The following is a 19,123-nucleotide window of genomic DNA, read 5'->3' as shown; positions in this document are numbered from 1 at the left end:
GTGATGCAGGCGGTGCTGATAGCTACGATAACGACTTGGATTAGTAATTGAGAAACCCCTCTCCCCGCGGAGGGCCTGAAGAAGTTGGAGCGTCCATTGAAACTGGCAAAAATCCATTGCTGCTAAAGTTGACGCTCAGGAGAGATTTATTATGACTATATACCCCATAAATCTCTTATTACAACGAATTGGCACCGATCACCATGGCGGAATCTGTCTACACCGATTACCCCCCCTCTCTGAACCCCGCACAGAAGGACTTCCTCGTGAGGACGGTCAAGGATTGGGCGACACAAAATGGCCTTATGGTCAGACCTGCACCTACATTCGTCTCGAAAGAATCCGACCCTCGCGGCGTATTGGCGACAAATGCACCGGTGACTCTGTTTCCTAGCCCGTTTCCGAGGACGTGCTTCGAAGAGGCCAAGGCGCTGCAGACTCTGTACAATAAGCTCTATGCCGCGATAACATGCAATGAAGAATGGATTGGCAAAATTATGGAAGAGTAAGGGTTATCTTCTGAGTTCATCTTGTTTCCTTATTTCCTTGCGTCCTTTGTATTTTTCTGGAGACATGCTCTATCAGAACCACAGAACCTAGACTAAACATGGCCTCTGACTGTAGTCTTATTGACGTTGATGACTTCATCTCGAACCTCTGGAAAGTGCATCTTGCCGTCAAGGAAGAGGGCTACGCTCAAACACTTTCTCTCGGTCTTTTTCGATCTGACTATATGGCACACGCTCCGTCAACTTCAACGATTCCCGAGTTAAAACAAGTGGAGTTCAACACAATTTCTTCATCTTTTGGCGGATTGTCGTCACTAGTGGCGTCCTTGCATTCTGAACTCTTAGATTCTCCCCCGGGCAGCCCCATCGCTTACCCGTCACACCCTTTGCTGAAGCCAAAAGCCATCCCTGAAAATACTGCAGTAGAGACGTTGTCCGCAGGTTTGGCAACGGCTCACACCGCGTACGGGCAATCCAAGTCGCAACCACAGCTGCCTACATGTATCTTGTTCGTGGTCCAAGAAAATGAACGAAATATATTCGACCAGTTGGCTCTTTCGCGCCAACTCACGAAGGTCCACAAGATACCGGTCTTCCGTTTGCTAAGCTCCGAGATTCTCGACCATACCTACATCCCCAGCTCCAATCCCTCACGTCCTCTGATCTACCGCCCGCCATATGCCGAAGAGATACACTTTGAAGTAACAACCGTCTACCTCCGTTCTTTCTACACACCAACCGACTACAACTCCAACCGTGACTGGGAGGCCCGAACTCACCTTGAGCGCTCCGCAGCAATCAAATGCCCAACAGTCCTCAACCAACTCTCGGGCTCCAAAATTGTTCAGCAGGTCCTTGCCACGCAAACGGGACAGGACCATCTCGCAACCTTCCTTGCCGACACTGACCCAGCTCTCATTTCCCGTCTCCGCGCAACCTTCGCTCCGCAATACGACCTCTCTGTTTCTGGAAAGGGCCGTGAACTCGCACTCAGCCCCTCGACGGCGGCAAACCACGTTCTCAAACCCCAGCGTGAAGGCGGCGGCAACAACATCTATAAAACAGCCATCCCAGATTTCCTCAATTCCATCCCTGAGAACGAGTGGAAGCGCTGGATTCTTATGGAGCTTATTCATCCTCCAGCGGCCGCGAAGAACATTGCTCTCCGTAGCGACGGCGAGGTTCTCGCTGGTGGAGTTATTGGGGAACTAGGCGTTTATGGCACTATTTTATGGGATCAGAGTAATAAAATGATTCTTCATAATGAGCAGGGCGGATGGTTGATGCGGACTAAGGCTGAAGGTGTGAATGAGGGTGGTGTTGCAACGGGATTTTCGAGTTTAGATAGCCTTGTTTTGTTCTGATGGATTTTTTTTTGCATTGGCTTAAGATTATTCTTTTTAGGCATTAGCATAAATTTGATTTAGAAAAAGGTTGGTTTTCTTGTCTTTGTTTCCCCCACTTAACCTCTACAGTAGAATGTCGTCTGAATTAAGTTGATGCCAAGATTGTCATAAGAAGTTAGGGCTATGCTTCGCAAAAATGTTCCGAGATGGTATGGGCTAACAAACAAATCAAGGAACGGGAGGCAGATTGAAATATACAACATTGCAAAAGTATCATTAAATTCTAGAAGAACCCAAGTAATCGGTTGCACATGTCGCAATCCATAGTACACTTTTGGTACAATTAGGCATCGCGAGACAACCGAGCTCCAACGCCATTACTGGGCTAGACAATAGAACAACATATTGGACTATGAGCCGAACCACAAAACGCCGACATAAATTATCGCACCCATCGCCGGCAGTAGAACCAAATAAAGAGAGAATGGAAAAGCAGTAGTAGTGACAAGTGCAAAATACGCTTTGGAACGCCAAGGTCGCCATCCGCCAGACAGATGCTCCAACCGTGGGAAGGTAATGTACAGCACAAATGCAGGTCGGAACGCCGTAGGGTCCGGTATACCCATAGCATAATCGAGACAGTATGATACAGGTGGAAATGTGCAAGGAAGAAGATAAAGTCAAGTGCGAGGTGAGACAAGACCAGCTTGTAGGAGAGAATGGGTGGTGTCGCCTAATCTCAGCAAAACGATCAGGAGGTAACAGAGGAGTAAGAGTGGTAGGGCATCTCAAAGACATGACGTTCGCCTTTGTAGCACTCCAATAGCATATCGTCAAAGACATTCCTCTGTTGCCTCTCGGGAACTGTATCCAACAGAGTAGGATCGTTGACCGGAAAAATACCTGTAGTTGGAGTTTGCGGCTTGCTAGAGGATCTGGTGAATAGCGAGGGAGCGTAGTCCAGGAGTTCCTCCGATTGTATGGGGAAGTTCGTGAAGCAATCTTGAAGACAGAAGCTATGGAAATTGAGGGCTGAGCTGGGTGTCCAGAAGGTGGAGCGCCAGCTTAGTCTGTCTTGGTTGTGTAGGAGAGAGAGCAAGTCACTCTCTTGTTTGATTTGTGGAGTGGGTGGTCTATAGCCAAGCCGCCTTGACATGTTAGCTTGGGGTCTGAAGGTTTTGATAATATAATAGAGGAAGAAAGGGAGGAGAGCAGGAGAACGTACAGGTCGAGATCCGGCAGGCTGACTGTGTCGGGGAGCTCATCATCTGGAAAAATGCCCCGTATGATAGGAAGAGAATCATCGAAACGATTGTCTGTTTCATCATCATTGGTGTCTTGGTGGACGTATCCGCCTGTCTGCGCTTCGTGCTCAACGACGTCCGGGGGAATGACTTCCGGAACCTCTGGCATGGCGTCAGGCTCGTCAGGTAAAGTGGTTTCAGAATAACCATTGGTCCTGAATTGCGATTCCCGACTCTGAAAAGGAGCTTCCCGTTCGTCGAACGCGGTCCCGTTGGCGGTGGATTTATTCCCCATCTTCCTAATCCGCCAACCCTTGGGAATTGGCACACGGCCACCCTGTTCACCTAATTGAGGATTGACTAGACCTGGGGTGATGCCGCGGGTGGAGTTTGAGTTGATGTCCAGACCTAGCTCCTTCATCCTTCTAAGAAGGTCGGCTTCGAGGTGTGCACTGCGTTTATTTCCCGAACGCCACGCCTTAAGGTTGAACGCCTGTCGGAAGCGCACGCCCCGTTGTTGAAGCGCATTATTCTTTATGCGGAAGTCGGGATGCATGCGAGCTGTAATGTCCTCAAGGCAAATGCGCGGGTCCATGCGCTGCCATGCTTCGACGCGGAACTCCTCTACGGTAGAAGAGATGTTGTCTGGGAGAGCAGGGAGGTTTCGCAGATACTTTCCGTGTATTGGATAGCTCATGAGCCCCGGATCTTTCAGCTTTTTTTCGTCTTCGTCGGGGCTCAGTTGGTAAAGAATGTCTGGCAGGTTCTCCCACGACCAATGGGCTTGGTCCGGGTGGTAAGAGGTGCGGTTTCGAGGGTCGTTTGCATTGGGGCTATCCTGTCTGGGAGGGGCTTTTCCTATGTAGGGTCAGTACATCATTTACGCCAAAGCAAAGAGATCTCACTTTTTTGCAGCCTTCTAGGCACCTTCCTAGAAGACCTTAGAGTAGGCTTGGTGACTCTGTAGCTTTTCATTGTGACAGTTCGACTAATAGCCACGTTAGCTATCCTATCCATGACCAAGTAGTGCAAGATATGAAGCATACTTTAACTCCTTTCAGAGCGTGACTCACTTTCAGTGAATAGTACCCGTTTCCACAGCGAGTTCCGTACCGCATGCACAAATATGACAGTTGAAGCTCAGGAAAAAACGTGGTGAAGAGGATGGGGAAAGTGAAGACGGTGAAGACTCCAGGATGAAATGGAAGACAGAACCAGAGAAGCCATCTTTAATCGCTATTGTTCCCCTTTCTGGATGACAGACAATCGGGGTGGTTGGCGAGAGATTCTGAACTGGGGAGAGATCAAGTGGTGGGGTGGGGGACTGGGTGCAGTGATCGAAATGCGCTCAATAGGCTACACTTGAGGGACCGGTACCATAATATCTGACTGTGAGAATGTCAACTTTAGGTCTACGACTACCAAACTGTTAGGGTAGATAGCAGCTCACTTTCTCTTCAAAATGAGCCCCATAATGGCTATGTTGGCGTTGGTTGTGGCATTGCGATATCGTCATGTTCTTCCTGGCCTAACTCAACTCGACTTCGATTTCCCGGCCAAAGCCAAAGGTGAGCAAATCTGACCAGCCACATGGGAAAACCTATGGCCAATCCCATAGGGTCAGGCGCTGCAGAAGTCTTTTCTATCAGGTGGGCTGGTTGATGAATCTGAGACAAGGTAGTACTCTGCCTATAGGCATTCAAAAAGATAGGCTTCCGATGGCAAAAGCCATTCGCTTTGAAGAGAAGCTTCCATTCATGCATGCTTGACAATAAGAAGGCTGGCTCTGACAATGGTAGTTGCCGGTCTTTTATTGGACTAATGTGTGTCAGAAGAAAGAGAAGGCATGGATCTGGCTTGCGCAGCTGGACAGCCGACTTGCTGTAAAGAACATTGCCCATGAGGGGTACCTCGACTTTCCCTCTTGAGAACAAGCTTCACCGAGACCGGCCGGAAGAGACTCTTTTTGCTTACGCATCCTTCGCCATCCATAGCCAGGTTTATCGTAAAAACACATTCTGCACGGCTGTGGGTATCCAGCCTGGGCTCTGCAGTTATTTCTCATTTGTTCCAAGTGATTAAAGTTATAGTACATAAGCTTGACATGGGAAACTCGCCCATCAAACAATAACCGAAATGACGAGACCAGCCCGAATCATACAACATAGGGAAATGAGCTGGATGAAGAACCTGAAACACTAAACGAATACCCTATCATATTGGTCTGGGGAAGATTTTGGAAAGGGAAAAGCATCAGATGGTTCCTATGCATTTCCGGGGACCCAAAATGGATCGTCCATTGTGCACGTAGGATTCTCCAGCCGAGTGGGCAGCTGCCAGACTTGTTCGCCGCTATGCTTAGCTGGCGGAAGAGAGGAAGGCGAGAGCACTCCTGACTCTAATACCATATTCTCAAAGGTGGTGTCTGAGGGAGATATATCAACCTGTCCGTCATAATGAACACGCTCGACAGTGCCAACTGGTGTGGGTAGGCCACTGGGATCGATGATGTCCGTGATGTTGATTCTCCTAGCGGCACTAATTATACCGCAAAAGTCGGTAATTGTTGTAATATGACGAAGAATGTTGGAAGAGATCTTACCTGGCAGTAGCATCAGAAGGTGCTCGTTTCTTGGGGTGTGGGATAGCTATCGCCCGCGGTTGGAGCTCAACCACGTCCGGAGCAAAATGGACCACCGATTGAGCCGGCGGCAGAGCAATTTGGGACGAGAGAAACTCCATTTCATGGGGTTGCGCCTCGGGAAGATTTCCAGGAAGGTGATTAGGTTTGGCTTGCTGAGCATCGATAGGGTGCGCAACCTGAAATGAAGATATGATACCATCGTACAGCTCACGAGAAATCACGGATTCGTAGGAAGTATGAGACGACAGTATATTTCCGTGGACGTCGATTATAAAGCGTACTGGCCCTGCAGAGAACCAGAAACTCACGCTGTCCCACGGGAAAGCCTCATAGACCCAGTAAGCGATGGAGTCAGGCGCATCAAACCGACGGACAAGAACCTCCTGCAGCGCAATACGACCTCCTGCCTCACCAACTGTCGGGTTGATTAGACCAGGAGATAACCCACGAGTGCTATTTGTCGACCAGGCCTCATAACCGCACTCTTCGAGGAGATTAGTTATTTTGACGTTTTCATTGTCATCAGGCCCCGCTTCCCAGCACGTTATGTTGCAATGCTCCCGGAACTCTTTGCGACGATTATGGATTTGTACGCTGGATATGTATTTTCGGTAGAACGGATGGACCCGGTCGATGATGTCCTCAGCAGTGATACGAGGGTCATAACGCATCCACGCTTCAAGGCGCCATCCTTCCGCATTGGAAGATATCTGCCGCGGCAGAATAGTTTCAAAGTCATTGACGTGTTTCCCAAATATCCTGTAGGAAGATTTCTGAACCGGTCGTTTCGCTTTACTGCGGTATTCTTCGGGAGGACGTATAACGTAGAGGATATCGGGCAGATTGTCTAAGCTCCAATTCGCTTGTTCAGGTATGTAGAACATATCCGATAGGGTGTAGTCCTCTATACCCGGTCGTCTATACACAACACCAAAGACATCAGGTTGGCTGGATAGATGTTGTACTATAGGTACCAGCACGCGGTGCAGATCGATCGAAAGATGATCAGAAATCGAATTGAAGGACTAAGGAGCATCACCAGCAGTTAGCAACGCTCTGAAAACCAAGGCTAAGCCTTAAAGTCACTTACCATCCTGGAGCTGGCCTGTGATGCCAACACTGAAGACGATAGCAAGATGTGCCGTGCAATAAACCCAGTGCTTCGACCTCTTGTAAGAAATGGCTCAGGATTCGACTCCTGGGAGTAGTCGAAGCAATTCTATTCTCCAGCAAATGGCAACGGTTAAAGGCTGCTGTAATCTGAGGACTTTGCGACTGCCTGCAGAAAGGCTGTCTGGTGTTAGTGCTAGTACTCAAGCATATATGGTCAAACTATTCTTCGTACCAGATCTGTTTCAAGAGCAGAGAGAAGCCAGCCAAAGTTAACCGCATAGAAGCTTTGCGACTCAAGGGGACTGGAAACACATTGCCAGCGAGGCCCAACTCAGAGGCCATATTTTTGGCTTATGGCGGTCTCTGGGATTTCTGCTCGATGGAAAAAGTGAATGGCATAGTTGCAGCACGCCTAATCATGGAGGACAAGCGGGTCTTCATTATCATATCACCAGATATTCACTCACTATACAATAAATATCGATGTTACTTTTATCGTGCATAGAGATTGGGGTGCGTTTGATACCAGATTTCATTCCAGGGCGCCTTACCATTGCAGTGTTGTTCATTCAAGTTTGAAAGCATTAAACGCCTTTATTAAGACTAGGGCTCACAGTGAGTTATTACCAACTGAAAATGTTAATGCCATTGTCGCAATAGCAACATTTAAGCAGAAAGAATTAGCAGTATTCATGATTTCCATTGTCGCTTGTCACCACCTGAATTCAGTCAGGAGCCGTCGGTCACCGCGATTAATCAGAGGTCAATCAACGAACAAGCCCAGCCCCAACTGAAACCATCTCTTTCCCCATCACTTCAGCATGCCACCATCTTCCATGCTCCGCCTCGTCCGAATCGCTAGCAAAACCTCCCGCAACAAATCTCAGAAGCTCGCCAACAGATACAACCTACATATATCGTGCAGAGTGAAGCCGAACGCGTCCGGCGGCCGAGAGGGCATCACCGCAGTAGGAAACGAGACAGTCGATGTATGTGTAGCTGCCGTTCCTAGGGACGGAGAGGCAAATCTAGCTGTATCTCAGGTCTTTGCAAAGGTAAGCCACATTGCCCTGTTCAGATCAATTCTATGACTGGATGCGTTTGGCGTGAGCTAGAAGGAGCCCTTGGGAGTGGGTAGGCTGATTATGGTATGCAGGTGTTCAATGTCGCAAAATCCGACGTCGGAGTCATCCACGGTCTGAAGTCTCGCGACAAAGTTCTCTGCATCTTCAATTTAGATATTGGAACAGAGACTGAGGAGAGATTCCTCGAAAGAGCTGGTAAACGGCTGCAAGACGCCGTGATCAAGAAATAAAGCAGCGGCGGGTGCTAGGATCGGTATCTAGCTAGTCCTGGACTCCGCGGAGCCTTGTGCGGAAATCTCCCACTTTTTTCTTCGACGATCGATGACGACTACAACGCGATATCTCCAGGCGAAGATTCGTGAAAAACACGCAATCCCAGCAAATATATTTGTTAGAATCAAAATCACCGCATTATAACCATCGAAGATGGCCTCCACAAAACGAAAAATCCCCGAGGACTCTAGCGCCAGTATAGAGACCATCAACTTCACCGCACGCAATCCTCCCTGGACCTACCTCAAGCTTCAACTGTACGCCCGCGCACCCTACTCTCCGTTTCTGCCTACTCTTCGGAAAAAAAAAAAAAGAATAGATTGACTAAAACTTGCAGGATTCACCAACCGAACACCTCCGCAGCCACAAAATCCGCTCCTCTCGACCCCCTCACAGCCCGTACTCATCTCTCTTCCGCCCTCTCCCAATTCCTGGGCCTCTCCGGTAGCTCAATCCCTGTCGATATTCTTTCCGTGTCCCCCGATCCAGAGTCAGTCTCTGCCTTATCACAGCCACAATCACAATCACAATCGCGCCCGCTTGAGAAATTCATCTGGGTTCGTGTACCGAGGCAGGACGCCCCTGCTGTTGTTGCGGCCGTGAGTTCTTGGATTGGAGGCGTGGGAGAAGAAGAAAATGGTGGAAGCGTGGCGTGGAGGGTATGCGCGAAGGGGAACTTTTTGTCCGCGCTAGTGAATGGCGACGGAGGGGATTTGTTCAAGGTGTAGAATGGGTTGGGATTTACGTCGTTATGACTATCGAATACCAACTTTCCGACAGGATACGTTGCGATTGTGCAGCGCGATGCGGCTCTTAGGTCCGGACTTGGGTTGGCACAATTGTTCTCAAACCACTTCACTCCGCGAGAGTATCGCGCCCTCTCGGTGCGCTCTATAGGCGGGAACCGGGCGATTTACTCGAGGTGAAGCAGCTCGAGGATTCAAGAGATATATTCGTTCCGACGCGGATGACCAAGAGAAGACAGACGAGCAATGAGCAAGCCTGCTTCGAACATGCCAGTGATTGCCGCTTCGACTGTATGGCATACAATCGCGGGAGGAAGGACCTGGAAAGATATATGATACGATCACAGTTCAACAGATTTCATTATGATGGACAACCCCCGAGTCACAATTTTGTACGTATGTAAAGACAGACCCAAATAATATTCACAGCGGACAAAAGTCTCGCGGATAACGAGTGTTCAATGAACAGATTTCCAACCTCAACACCAGGCCAAAACGACAGACAAGAGACACACATGCTTATTCAAGGAAGACGCCCGATCCCATGCTGCGGCGCAAAAAGGTTCAAATTCCCTCTAAATTCCATGCATTTTTTCCGTTTCGTGTTGTGTTTGCAGTCGTCCCCAGGGGAAGTGCTTCGCTATACTGATGACTGCTTGTTAAGCTTTGTATTCACCTCCTCAAGTACGGTGGACGTCTTGGACGCTGTCGGCGACGTGTTAGCAACGACTTTAGCGCGCAGCGCAGCACGGATGTCCTCCACGCTGCGCTCCTTCCATTCGGGCTGGCCCGATGTGCTAAGTGGGTATAGGACATAGTTGTCCTCGCGGGAGGTGAATTCGTCAACACTTGGCGGCGGTACAGCGGTGACAATATCCAGTTCAAGCGCGATCTGTCTGCAATATGTGTCGAGAGGCAGATCATTTACGTCGTGGCCGAAGGGGTTCTCGATTTCGCTGCCAATGGTTGCTAGGCCAAGAATAATGTACGCAGCGACAATGGAGCCAGGGATCGTGACCCAGCCAAGAGAGTCGTAGAGCTGGAAGGGGAGGACAAGAACGTAAATCCAAGCGATTTGCGCAATTGCGATGCTGTAGGCGACTGGGAGCGGGGTGTCGAGGACGCGTTCAGTGCCGGTGACGACTTCGTTTAGTTGGGCGAGGCAGGCAACTTCAGAAGTTAGCAATGTTGAAAATCATTAGAGATACGTAGTACGTACTAGCCTGGGACTGGTGGAGACTGATGTTGAGTGTTTCGTTTCGGATGACTGAGTCGATATAGGCCGAAAGGTGGTTCAGAATCTCCAGGGGTAGGTGTCCCAAGGGCTTTTTGGAGCGTTTGATGAGCTTCCGAGGGTTCGACTCTGCGAAAGAAACGCCCAAGTACTCGCCAGTAACTTTCCAGATCGTCCTCTTCCTTGGCTGAATGACTTGGCGATCGTGAGCTTCCTTAGCAAAGGTGTCGAGATACCCAACTAGGCCAGCTAGATCCTCGTATCCGACATCCGGTTCGAACCGCAGCTTATGCTTCAGAGCCACTGCAAAGGCCAAGATAAGGTTGATCGCGGTGCTAGGTGCCGTTTAGCGTATTGCTTAACCCCATACTCACAGGGACTTACAGCTTCCTCAATAGGTCCTCTTTTCCTAGCTCACCTTCCCGCTCGAGTGTGTTGATCCAAATGGTACGGGACAAGTTACGAGACGTCTGCACAAGCAACGACCAGTACTTCCGGCCATCCGCCCATCTTGACAGTAGTCAGTCGCGTGCTCAATGATGTCAAATAGGAGTAATGCGCACCTTTCGTAGGCAGTAGAGCTTCGAAATGAAAGTGACAAACCAACGACGAAACCGAGAACGGTGAGGAGGATATTATCAACAGAAACTGGTTTCGGTCAGCTAAGAAACCAAGCCATCCTAGATCGGGTACTGACGTCTATAAACAAAGCGCGAAATCAGGGTTATACAAGTAGACCAGCCGGCGACGAAGGTGATGGGGAGGATCATCTTCGGCATGATGCTGCCGTGCATCCGCATCATGATGGGCCATTTCGAGTGTTTGTCCAGGTCTCGCGGGCCGTGCTAGCAAGGCGGATCTGTCAGTACAATTGTCTCCCGTTTCCAAGTATTATTCAGACTCACAAAGTACCGATCCAGATCATCAGAGTCGCGCCGGTTGAGCATGAACTGGGAATCACGAGAGTCTGCAAGGTTCTCCAAGAAGGTGGGCCGTGGTGTCATTCGTCCAGGGCTGGAGCTCTTCTCACTTGGAGGGCCGCTGTGTTGTCCTTGAGCGTTGTTGGCATGGCGAGTCTCTGCCTGTACTGGAGCAGGACCATCCGTATGAGCAGCAGCATGGCCTGCGTCAGCGGGAGGTGCAGAGTGCGCGGTGCCTCCGTCCATGTTGGTAAATTGGGCAATGAAATGTTAGGATGGGGTTAAAGAATGTAGTAAGACAGTCTAACCAGAGAGTGTCTGAGGAGAATATAAACGAAGACAATGGATTTCGAACAAAAACGACAGGATTCGGGTCAATTCATGGACCAATAGATAATGAACAAAGGAACGAATGTTGGAGAATAAGAATCTGGGGGCCGAGAAGAAGAGAAGGGAGAAAAAGATCTACGACCGTCAAGAGCCGATGAAGATGTGGAGTGCACGCTGCACAGCCAAGTGACGTTGGTGAGGTCAGCAATCGGGATTAGGATCGAGTGACATTTTAGATGCTACGACGCGAGAGCGCCACCGGACAAAGAGTCCAAAGGAGGAACGCCTGTCGGCTGCCACAACTCATGTTCCTTGTTCTTGCGAGAGCGTTGAATCTGACAGCAAGAAGCGCATAAAGGAACCTTGGGACAGTCACGGCAGAGCCCGCGATGCCTAGCGATGGCCCCAATAGAGTCATTGGATGGCCCCTGGTTTCACTCTTAGCGTCTTAGCGGGCAGTTGGGCGCCACGCAGAGCAACGGCAGGATCCGCTCATTTCACAAGATCTCTCGATTGGCCAGCGCTGCAGTCCAGACCTTTGATGGCTGTGCGCATGAAACGCGAAACACGACGCTGGTGGGCGGCCAACTCACTCGCGGAAGACGGAGTTCCTGTTCGTCGAAGAACGAAATTTTATCGTCCATGACTCGAGCCGTCCCTCTTCCAGGCAAGATCGACTCGATAGTATGAACCCTGGTTTATAATTGGAAATATAGCCAGAGTAGCCCATTTTCGTCGATATTGACTCTGAGTCAAGCTGAACTGCCGTGAGACGACCACCCTTTATTCTGCATGAACTTCAGTGACAGTCTGAGGATTCGAGGGCAATGGATTAGAGCCCTGCTATTGGCGGTGTTCTGAAAAACCTTCAAAAACGCAGCAGGCGAGACGAGAAATTGGCACGACCAAAGCCTGGATGTTTCACCATGCGAGGCTTGAAGGATGGTTGGTCCATGACAGGTAACGCTTGGCCTTCAGCCTTCAGGGGTATCAATCGCACAGAAATTCATCGCCAGTGGCCAGACGGAGTCGCCGAACTACTCTGAGTATATTGGACCTCAGCTCTTGGTACCAAGGAGTCCAAAATCCAGACGATTTGAACTCAAGAAAAATATCCCGGCCAACGTATGGCCTGTTCCTGAGGGGCTGTTGGACTCGTTCTGCCATCGAACCGCTCGGGTGATAATCGACCAAGCAGCAATCGATCTAGTGCCTATCCGGCGTTGTTGCCAGACACTGCGTAGGACCCATTCAAGGGACTTGCTTTGACCCGAAAGCATAAGAGTTTACGAAGCAATTCTGAGAGTGGTGACAATTCTGAGAGCGGCGGTAGTTCTGACTGATCTCTCGCAGGCGGGGCAAGAATCACAGACGCGTGCCTTGCAACGTTTGTTCAGTCTGATTTTCTTGGGCTGAATGCAGCCCAACCAGGTCGAACCTTCTCATAGGTTGAATGAAGCCCTAGTCTTGCATAGCGCAGATAGCCCTGGAATGATATGCGCGGAACCGCACAGACCAGCCAAGAAACGTCCAAGCAAAGTTGATATGAACCGGCTTTCAGAAAAGCTGAACCGGAAAATGTAGGGGATTTTGCTCGCCTGTGACTTTGAAGACGTGGGCAGAGTTTGAAGGTACTCAGAAGGGATTATCACTCTGCAGCCGGTACATTGGATTGGGAATCTAAGCCTTTTGGCTATTTGTCATTACCTGTGGTCGTAATGGCACGCGACGGGAAAATTCTCTCGGCCGTCCATTTAGTTGGAACTGGGAATTGGGACAAGAGCGTCCTGTCTTGGACGAGGGCTATGATGCGAAAACCGGCAACAGCGTCTAAGCCAGACGACTTCAGTATGTAGCGAGTAATATTGAGCAAGACTACCCGAGCTGTGTGATGTATAAGAAAATAAATAGGAAATAACTAGAAAATTTCTAGAAGTATTCTGAAACCGGGGCCCCATGTCTTAAGAGGAGAACCGAGCAAAGAGAACCCCCGCATTCTGCCTTCATTTAGGACAAGGTGCGGCATGGATCGCGATGCTTTAGACAACCGCTCTACCTCTCAGAACTTGTCCTTTGCATCGTCCATGCAATTCTTCTCGAACCTCAGGGGGTACTCCGTTGATGTCAAATCTCCTTGCTTACCCGTCGGAGTCTGGTTAGTGCTTACGCCAAACGAGGAACGATTCCAGGACTTAGGGATATCCAAGGGAGATAAGACTTATATCCGCTGGTCTATACTGAACCTCATCGTTGCACCGTTATTTACACATTGCTGTCTCCTGAGTATATAAGCACTCGGAACATGGAAGTCCACAACCGCCATCAGCATCATATAAATCAGTATGGCAGCGTCATTTATGACCTGGTTGATCACTGGCGCCTCATCGGGCTTGGGTAAATCGCTTGCACTAGCAGCCCTCAAAGCAGGCCATAAAGTTGTCGCAACTACCCGTGACGTTGGCAGAGCTGAAAAGTCCTGCCCTGATTTCTCGACACAGGGTGGCATCTGGGTTGAGCTAGACCCTGCTCAGGAAGATGCCTATTATCTATTCACCAAATTTGCGCAAGAGCATTATGTTGACGTCCTGGTCAACAACGCTGGATATGCATTTATTGGCGGTGTCGAGGATACTAGGTTAGTGCGGTTGCTCGGCGTCCATACTCCAGTCTCTCGGACGATGCTCACATGTGCGCAGTGAGACCGACGTCAGAAATCAGATGGAAGTCAACTTTTATGGCCCTCTGCGAGCTATCCGAGCCTGCCTGCCGGTTTTGCGGGCCAGAGGCTCTGGCCACGTCATCCTTGTTAGCAGTGGCGCAGGGTATGTCCATTCTTGTAGACTCTGTCTTTCCAATATTTCGACCTGTTTCTGACAAGATCGGACAAAATAGCTTCATGGCCCGCCCAGGAAGAGGGACTTACTCCGCCAGTAAATTTGCCATAGAGGCTATGCACGAATCGCTTTCCTACGAGGTCAAAGAACTTGGTATCAAAGTCCTCATAGTCGAGCCTGGAGCATTTCGTACACCCTTTGCGAGCCGAGTGCTCACTCCTACTCAGTTTGAGCATGGCTTCAGCGAGGGCTATAAGGACACTGTGCTCCAGCAGATGATGACTGCACATCGAAGTATAAAGTCAATCCCGGACCAATTCAAGGGCGACCCAGATAAAGCGGCGCGGGCAATTCTGAGCGCGATCGCCTCGGGTTACGAGTATCTTCGCTTGCCGCTGGGAACAGACTGTGTAGCTGCCTTGGAGGATAAAATTGGGCAGCTGCAGAGGGATTTGGCCGCAACTAGAGCGATCGCCACAGCTACCGACGTCGATTGACGTAGACAGGGAACTGCATTACTTGAATACTCAGAGTAGATGCCAATAAATGAGGGACTTTTCCTCGACCAGATTTTGTGTATTCAAGTTGACGTCCACCCATAATGGACTAGAGATGGCGCGCACTAGAGGGGCCCCGGCAGACTCGCAAGTACATCATCCCAAGTGCCGAATGCCGAGTGCCGACTAATGCCGTCGATGGCTTGCGAAGCGTGACCGCGAAATTGTGATTCAGGTAGAGCTCTGTTCTATGGATCATCTCTTAAGGCAATGGGAAGGCCCATGCTCACTCGTGGCGAGGGCGAGGTCCTCGGCCCACGACATTCTGAAAACGGAAATAGGAGTTGAAGCCCGTGACCTCTTTGAGGAGAAATCTGCCCGATAAGTACTTGAATTAGAAAATGAGAACCCTTAGCCAGTAGTGGACCGACGTCTTGGATTCGGATCTAAATGATCGACCGGAAGGACGGAGAACCGTACGGGCCACGGCCGACCTTGAGAGCTTCACAATCGAGGCTCAGCAACCGAAATGTTGGATGCATGGCCAGGATTTCAATCAAGGACCATAGAAACCAAGAAAGCATGATGGCATCGCTGGCAAATGCGAGGAGCTTTGATCAGCCTGGCAAGATCGCCACCGAAAAACGGGCCAGAAAAATTGCAGAAAAATTGGGCATCCTCTGTATAGGCGGACAGCGGAACTGTGATGTAAGAGCCGATGAGGACAATTCAATCCTAGTTCAGTACTAGAGTGGTAAGTGTTGAAAGTGTATCCTAGTATGCGGCGATTGGGCCGTGAAGTTTGGATTCTACCTTGAGCTTGAACTGTGCAGCGCGTGGGTATAGCCTCGGGATGAACCTACCGAACCCTTAGGAGTTAAGGTGCTGGCTGAATATTTGGACAGCCCTAAGTAGGATGATCAGAGTGGCACCGTCCACGTTTTGCAGGTGGCTAACCTGCACCCACAACCGTCGATGTCTCAAAATTAAGCGTTAGATCAAGTACTGGATCGAGTTGCCGGGGCCGATTCGGCACTGGGATTAACCTATGTTATATTCCTCGCTCTCAAAAATCCTCTCAAAAAATCCTCTCAAAAATAACTATCAAGAATAGGTTTCTTCTGATTAGATTCTAGTAGTTGATTGGCAATATCTGACAGCGCACATCCGGAGTCTTTAGCCGACAACCTGGGCTAATAAAGTCAATGCTTAGCTGCCCCTCTTCCCCATTCCCCCAGGGCTGCAAACTAAGCCTCACATGCTGTTATCTAGCGAGGCTGGCATCCTCGGTTTTATTCGGTCAACGCCAGCGCCAGTCTGCCAGCGCCAGTCTGCCAGTGCCACTCTGCCAGTGCCAGTCTGTTAGTGCCAGTCTGCTAGTCTGCCAGCCTGCGAGCGTGAACCATCTACAACTGAACTATCTACAAGGACGTCAATTAAGTCGGTATCGCGCGGGGTCTGTGGCCACTGCCTCCACCTGGCATAAAAATCGCGCTGTAAAAGGTGTGTCGCCACCATAAATCTCTGTTCGAGAGTGGTCCTCATTCCAAATCAATCGTTTCACTCAGTCGTTTCCTTCAATCGTTTCTTTCGCTTCGTGATTACCTGTCTGATTGGTTCAGTAGTCGGTTTCAGCTCCACGGTTCTGTTCCCATTTGGACGACGGCGCTCAGGTAACGAGCTTGCGACTTTGTGTGGGTATTAGGCGGCCCGCACACCCTTCTGTTCAGCGATCTCGTCGAATCAAAGCCATCAAGGCGCGTTCGCATCAAAGCGTCGCCAGACGATTTCTGGCTATTAACGAGCCCCAAGCCATACTCGATGCAACCACGGATACGAACGATAATCATTAGAGTCGATCAGACGATGTTTGGGAAATATCTCGTGGTCCCAGGGTCGAGCTCTCTCCCACGAGGAATTATCAGGTTAGCGAGGGACTCCATCGAGTCAGTGTAGAATTGGCGTCGCAAGACACGCGATTACTCGGATGCGGAAGAGCAGTGATAGCCGTCTCTGTTACCACAACCAGTAACCGCTGTGCAGTTCCTCACAGCGGGCAGACAGAGGATTCGCTTATTGGGCACTATATCGCAGAATTGCCAGATCCTCATCTGATACCACGGGCGAAACCCGCCATTGATACTGCAGCAGAACTCCGATAATAATAATACTACGGTATATAGCGCAGCCGTCCCTCGCACAGCATTCTGGTACGCATCCGTGGATCCTCGATACACTATTGATGTTCCTCCAATTATTTCAGCTATGCCTCGTTCTTTTTGAGTTTCGAAGGATCCCCACCCCATGCAGGTTCCAGGCACGCTGAGATGAGCAAATTGTATAATAATGATGGAGATTTCCGGCCTTTCAGTTCTCTTTCGTTTGTTAAAGTTGCGCCTCCCAGCATACTTTCGTCCACTCCTTTCCGATTTCTACAGAGCGATGAAATGATCAAGATATCGGCGCACCCAGTGTCTTGACACTTGACCCCAACCGTGACAACGTACGGAGCCTGGCACTCGATCGCTGTCTCTCCTGGAATCCTGGTATCTAAGAAGCGATTACCGCAGCGCGCTACTATCTCAGTCCAGTAGTCGACCAGGAAAATGAAACTCCCTCCTCCCGAAGTGCTTCTTAGCTGGCCCACGCCGAATTACATTAATCCTCCCACTCGCAGTCATGGCGTGCTCATTGCAAGCATTATCTTCTTGGCTTTATCGACTATCATAACTGCCCTTCGGTTATATACCCGGCTACGAATTACGCGCACAGCTGGTCTGGACGACATTCTAGTCGTCCTGGGGCTGGTAAGCTGATATGCCGGCGAGGGAACCAGTCTTGGCTCGCTGACTGAATCTAGGGCTTCGGAATCGGCATGGCCGTTGTCTTATGCTTAGCAACAGAAGACTGGGGCTGGGTCAGACATATATGGGACGTGCCGCTGGATTGGATACCGATGGTCTCCAAACTAAATCTCATATTCCAGATCTTCTTTTCTTTGTCTTGCTCCTTGACAAAGCTTTCACTATTATGGTTCTGCAAGCGCCTCCTCATTGTTGGCAACAAGGGCATCTATTCGACATACAACATCGCCATGATAGTAGGCATGGTGGTTGTGGCCGTTTCCAGCGCGCTTTTTGTCCTTATCAGTATCTTCCAATGCCGGTGAGTCCTTGTCAACCCATCAAGCCTGGTGAGATTCTAATTTTTCAAAGACCGATCAAGGCATACTGGGATCTAGAGCCCAAATACCCGCACACTTGTCTCAATGACGGAGCCATAGTCTTTTCCGCCAGTACCATCAACATCTTCACGGATGTCTTGACCACTATCCTGCCCATGCCGTTGATCTGGAAACTGAAGCTGCCCGCTCGGCAGCGCCTTGCTGTGATGGGTATTTTTGGTCTGGGAATTATTGTTGACGTCGCTGGCGCAATACGGACATACTACGTCTGGCAGAGTATGATTGCCTCCTACGACACCACTTGGAAAGGGTGGCCTGTCTTGCTGGCAGCAACGGTGGAAATCAACCTCGGCCTGGTATGGCAGAGAATCCCCGCTGGCTTTTCAGATAGCTAATTGACATAGATTTGCGCCTCTGCTCCAGCATTACGACCACTGGTCAACTTTTTCATCCCCCGTCTTCTTGGCACCTCATATCGCTACGGTTCGGATCGCGGATACCGCTCGAGAAATTTCGAGAACTCGCGCCAGTCGTGGAGGCTCAAGTCATTGACTGGAAACTCGTCGAAACCATCTAGGCATTCGAACTTCTACAATGTCGATGCAAAAATATCCAGTGATCACCTGAAGGTTTTCCGGACCGTCGAGATGGAGACGCATAGCGAGAGTCGCACGTCTTATGATCCAACCGGGACCGCCTGTGATATCACCAGCCGACCTCAATCTCCGATTGGGGACGTCGCGCGTCTCACCAACGACAGTGAAACTCTCAAAAACCCTACGTTGAGCGAAAGGTCAATATCGCCTCCGACTCCGTCTATACGAAGTGATGTAAGGAGTATTCCCAGCCGTCACACGAAGGAATGTGTGTAACCTCGACCTTCACTATTTCTAACATCTCTTTGATGATTCTTGTCTATCTTTAATTATCTTCTACACCATAACATATGGGATGGTTCTGGAACCTAGCACTCTACACAAATAACGAGTACATGTAAATATGTTATGAGGGCAAATAGCCTGCTCAATTGCCAATAAAAAAACGTTCGACTTCGAAGACGGTAATAATTATTGGTGATAGCTGCTCCTCCGCAGGTCAACTTCTAGAAAATATAGTTGTGAGCCGATGACGAGGACACGTTGGCTAAGATCAGTAAGTGGCCAT

General features: G+C 49.8%; 8 protein-coding genes across 8 annotated transcripts, besides 3 other annotated features; 5 read left to right on the top strand and 3 right to left on the bottom strand.

Moving 5' to 3' along the window:
• Positions 1 to 884: part of a sequence feature (contig 1.37 567..75346(1)) that runs on past the window's edge.
• Positions 110 to 1,450, top strand: ANIA_10284 (glutathione synthase; the record flags this gene model as incomplete). Its single annotated transcript, XM_050613001.1, has 2 exons — positions 110 to 505; positions 625 to 1,450. Coding segments are annotated over exons 1-2 (1,128 nt in total), but the record flags the coding sequence as incomplete, so codon positions are not given.
• Positions 885 to 4,040: a sequence feature (contig 1.241 1..3156(-1)).
• Positions 2,607 to 4,074, bottom strand: ANIA_09535 (uncharacterized protein; the record flags this gene model as incomplete). Its single annotated transcript, XM_863824.1, has 3 exons — positions 2,607 to 2,925; positions 3,081 to 3,957; positions 4,005 to 4,074. 3 exons carry the CDS (start codon positions 4,072 to 4,074, stop codon positions 2,607 to 2,609), a joined length of 1,266 nt encoding a protein of 421 aa, XP_868917.1.
• Positions 4,041 to 19,123: part of a sequence feature (contig 1.36 75..96901(1)) that runs on past the window's edge.
• On the bottom strand, positions 5,364 to 6,836 carry ANIA_02254 (uncharacterized protein; the record flags this gene model as incomplete). The annotated part of the gene is made up of 3 exons (XM_654766.1): positions 5,364 to 5,637; positions 5,702 to 6,768; positions 6,834 to 6,836. 3 exons carry the CDS (start codon positions 6,834 to 6,836, stop codon positions 5,364 to 5,366), a joined length of 1,344 nt encoding a protein of 447 aa, XP_659858.1.
• On the top strand, positions 7,678 to 8,237 carry ANIA_02253 (DUF167 domain-containing protein; the record flags this gene model as incomplete). The annotated part of the gene is made up of 2 exons (XM_654765.2): positions 7,678 to 7,911; positions 8,013 to 8,237. 2 exons carry the CDS (start codon positions 7,678 to 7,680, stop codon positions 8,169 to 8,171), a joined length of 393 nt encoding a protein of 130 aa, XP_659857.1. The 3' UTR covers positions 8,172 to 8,237.
• Positions 8,368 to 9,126, top strand: ANIA_02252 (uncharacterized protein; the record flags this gene model as incomplete). Its single annotated transcript, XM_050613000.1, has 3 exons — positions 8,368 to 8,471; positions 8,552 to 8,708; positions 8,760 to 9,126. The coding sequence occupies 3 exons, from the start codon at positions 8,368 to 8,370 to the stop codon at positions 8,940 to 8,942; spliced, it is 444 nt and encodes a 147-aa protein (XP_050468845.1). The 3' UTR covers positions 8,943 to 9,126.
• ANIA_02251 (protein BEST1) lies at positions 9,486 to 11,360 on the bottom strand (the record flags this gene model as incomplete). Its single annotated transcript, XM_654763.2, has 6 exons — positions 9,486 to 10,130; positions 10,180 to 10,529; positions 10,579 to 10,704; positions 10,758 to 10,842; positions 10,892 to 11,039; positions 11,100 to 11,360. The coding sequence occupies 6 exons, from the start codon at positions 11,358 to 11,360 to the stop codon at positions 9,601 to 9,603; spliced, it is 1,500 nt and encodes a 499-aa protein (XP_659855.1). The 3' UTR covers positions 9,486 to 9,600.
• On the top strand, positions 13,787 to 14,775 carry ANIA_02250 (uncharacterized protein; the record flags this gene model as incomplete). Its single annotated transcript, XM_654762.1, has 3 exons — positions 13,787 to 14,079; positions 14,112 to 14,266; positions 14,354 to 14,775. The coding sequence occupies 3 exons, from the start codon at positions 13,787 to 13,789 to the stop codon at positions 14,773 to 14,775; spliced, it is 870 nt and encodes a 289-aa protein (XP_659854.1).
• ANIA_02249 (uncharacterized protein) lies at positions 17,174 to 18,956 on the top strand (the record flags this gene model as incomplete). Its single annotated transcript, XM_050612999.1, has 5 exons — positions 17,174 to 17,582; positions 17,636 to 17,940; positions 17,991 to 18,315; positions 18,364 to 18,823; positions 18,928 to 18,956. The coding sequence occupies exons 1-5, from the start codon at positions 17,382 to 17,384 to the stop codon at positions 18,954 to 18,956; spliced, it is 1,320 nt and encodes a 439-aa protein (XP_050468844.1). The 5' UTR covers positions 17,174 to 17,381.

The sequence above is a fragment of the Aspergillus nidulans genome, chromosome VII (genome assembly GCF_000011425.1).
Source record: "Aspergillus nidulans FGSC A4 chromosome VII".
In the NCBI taxonomy this organism is placed as follows: Eukaryota; Fungi; Ascomycota; class Eurotiomycetes; order Eurotiales; family Aspergillaceae; genus Aspergillus; species Aspergillus nidulans.
Note: the sequence above shows the minus strand (reverse complement) of the source record. Positions and strands in the feature narration are given on the sequence as shown.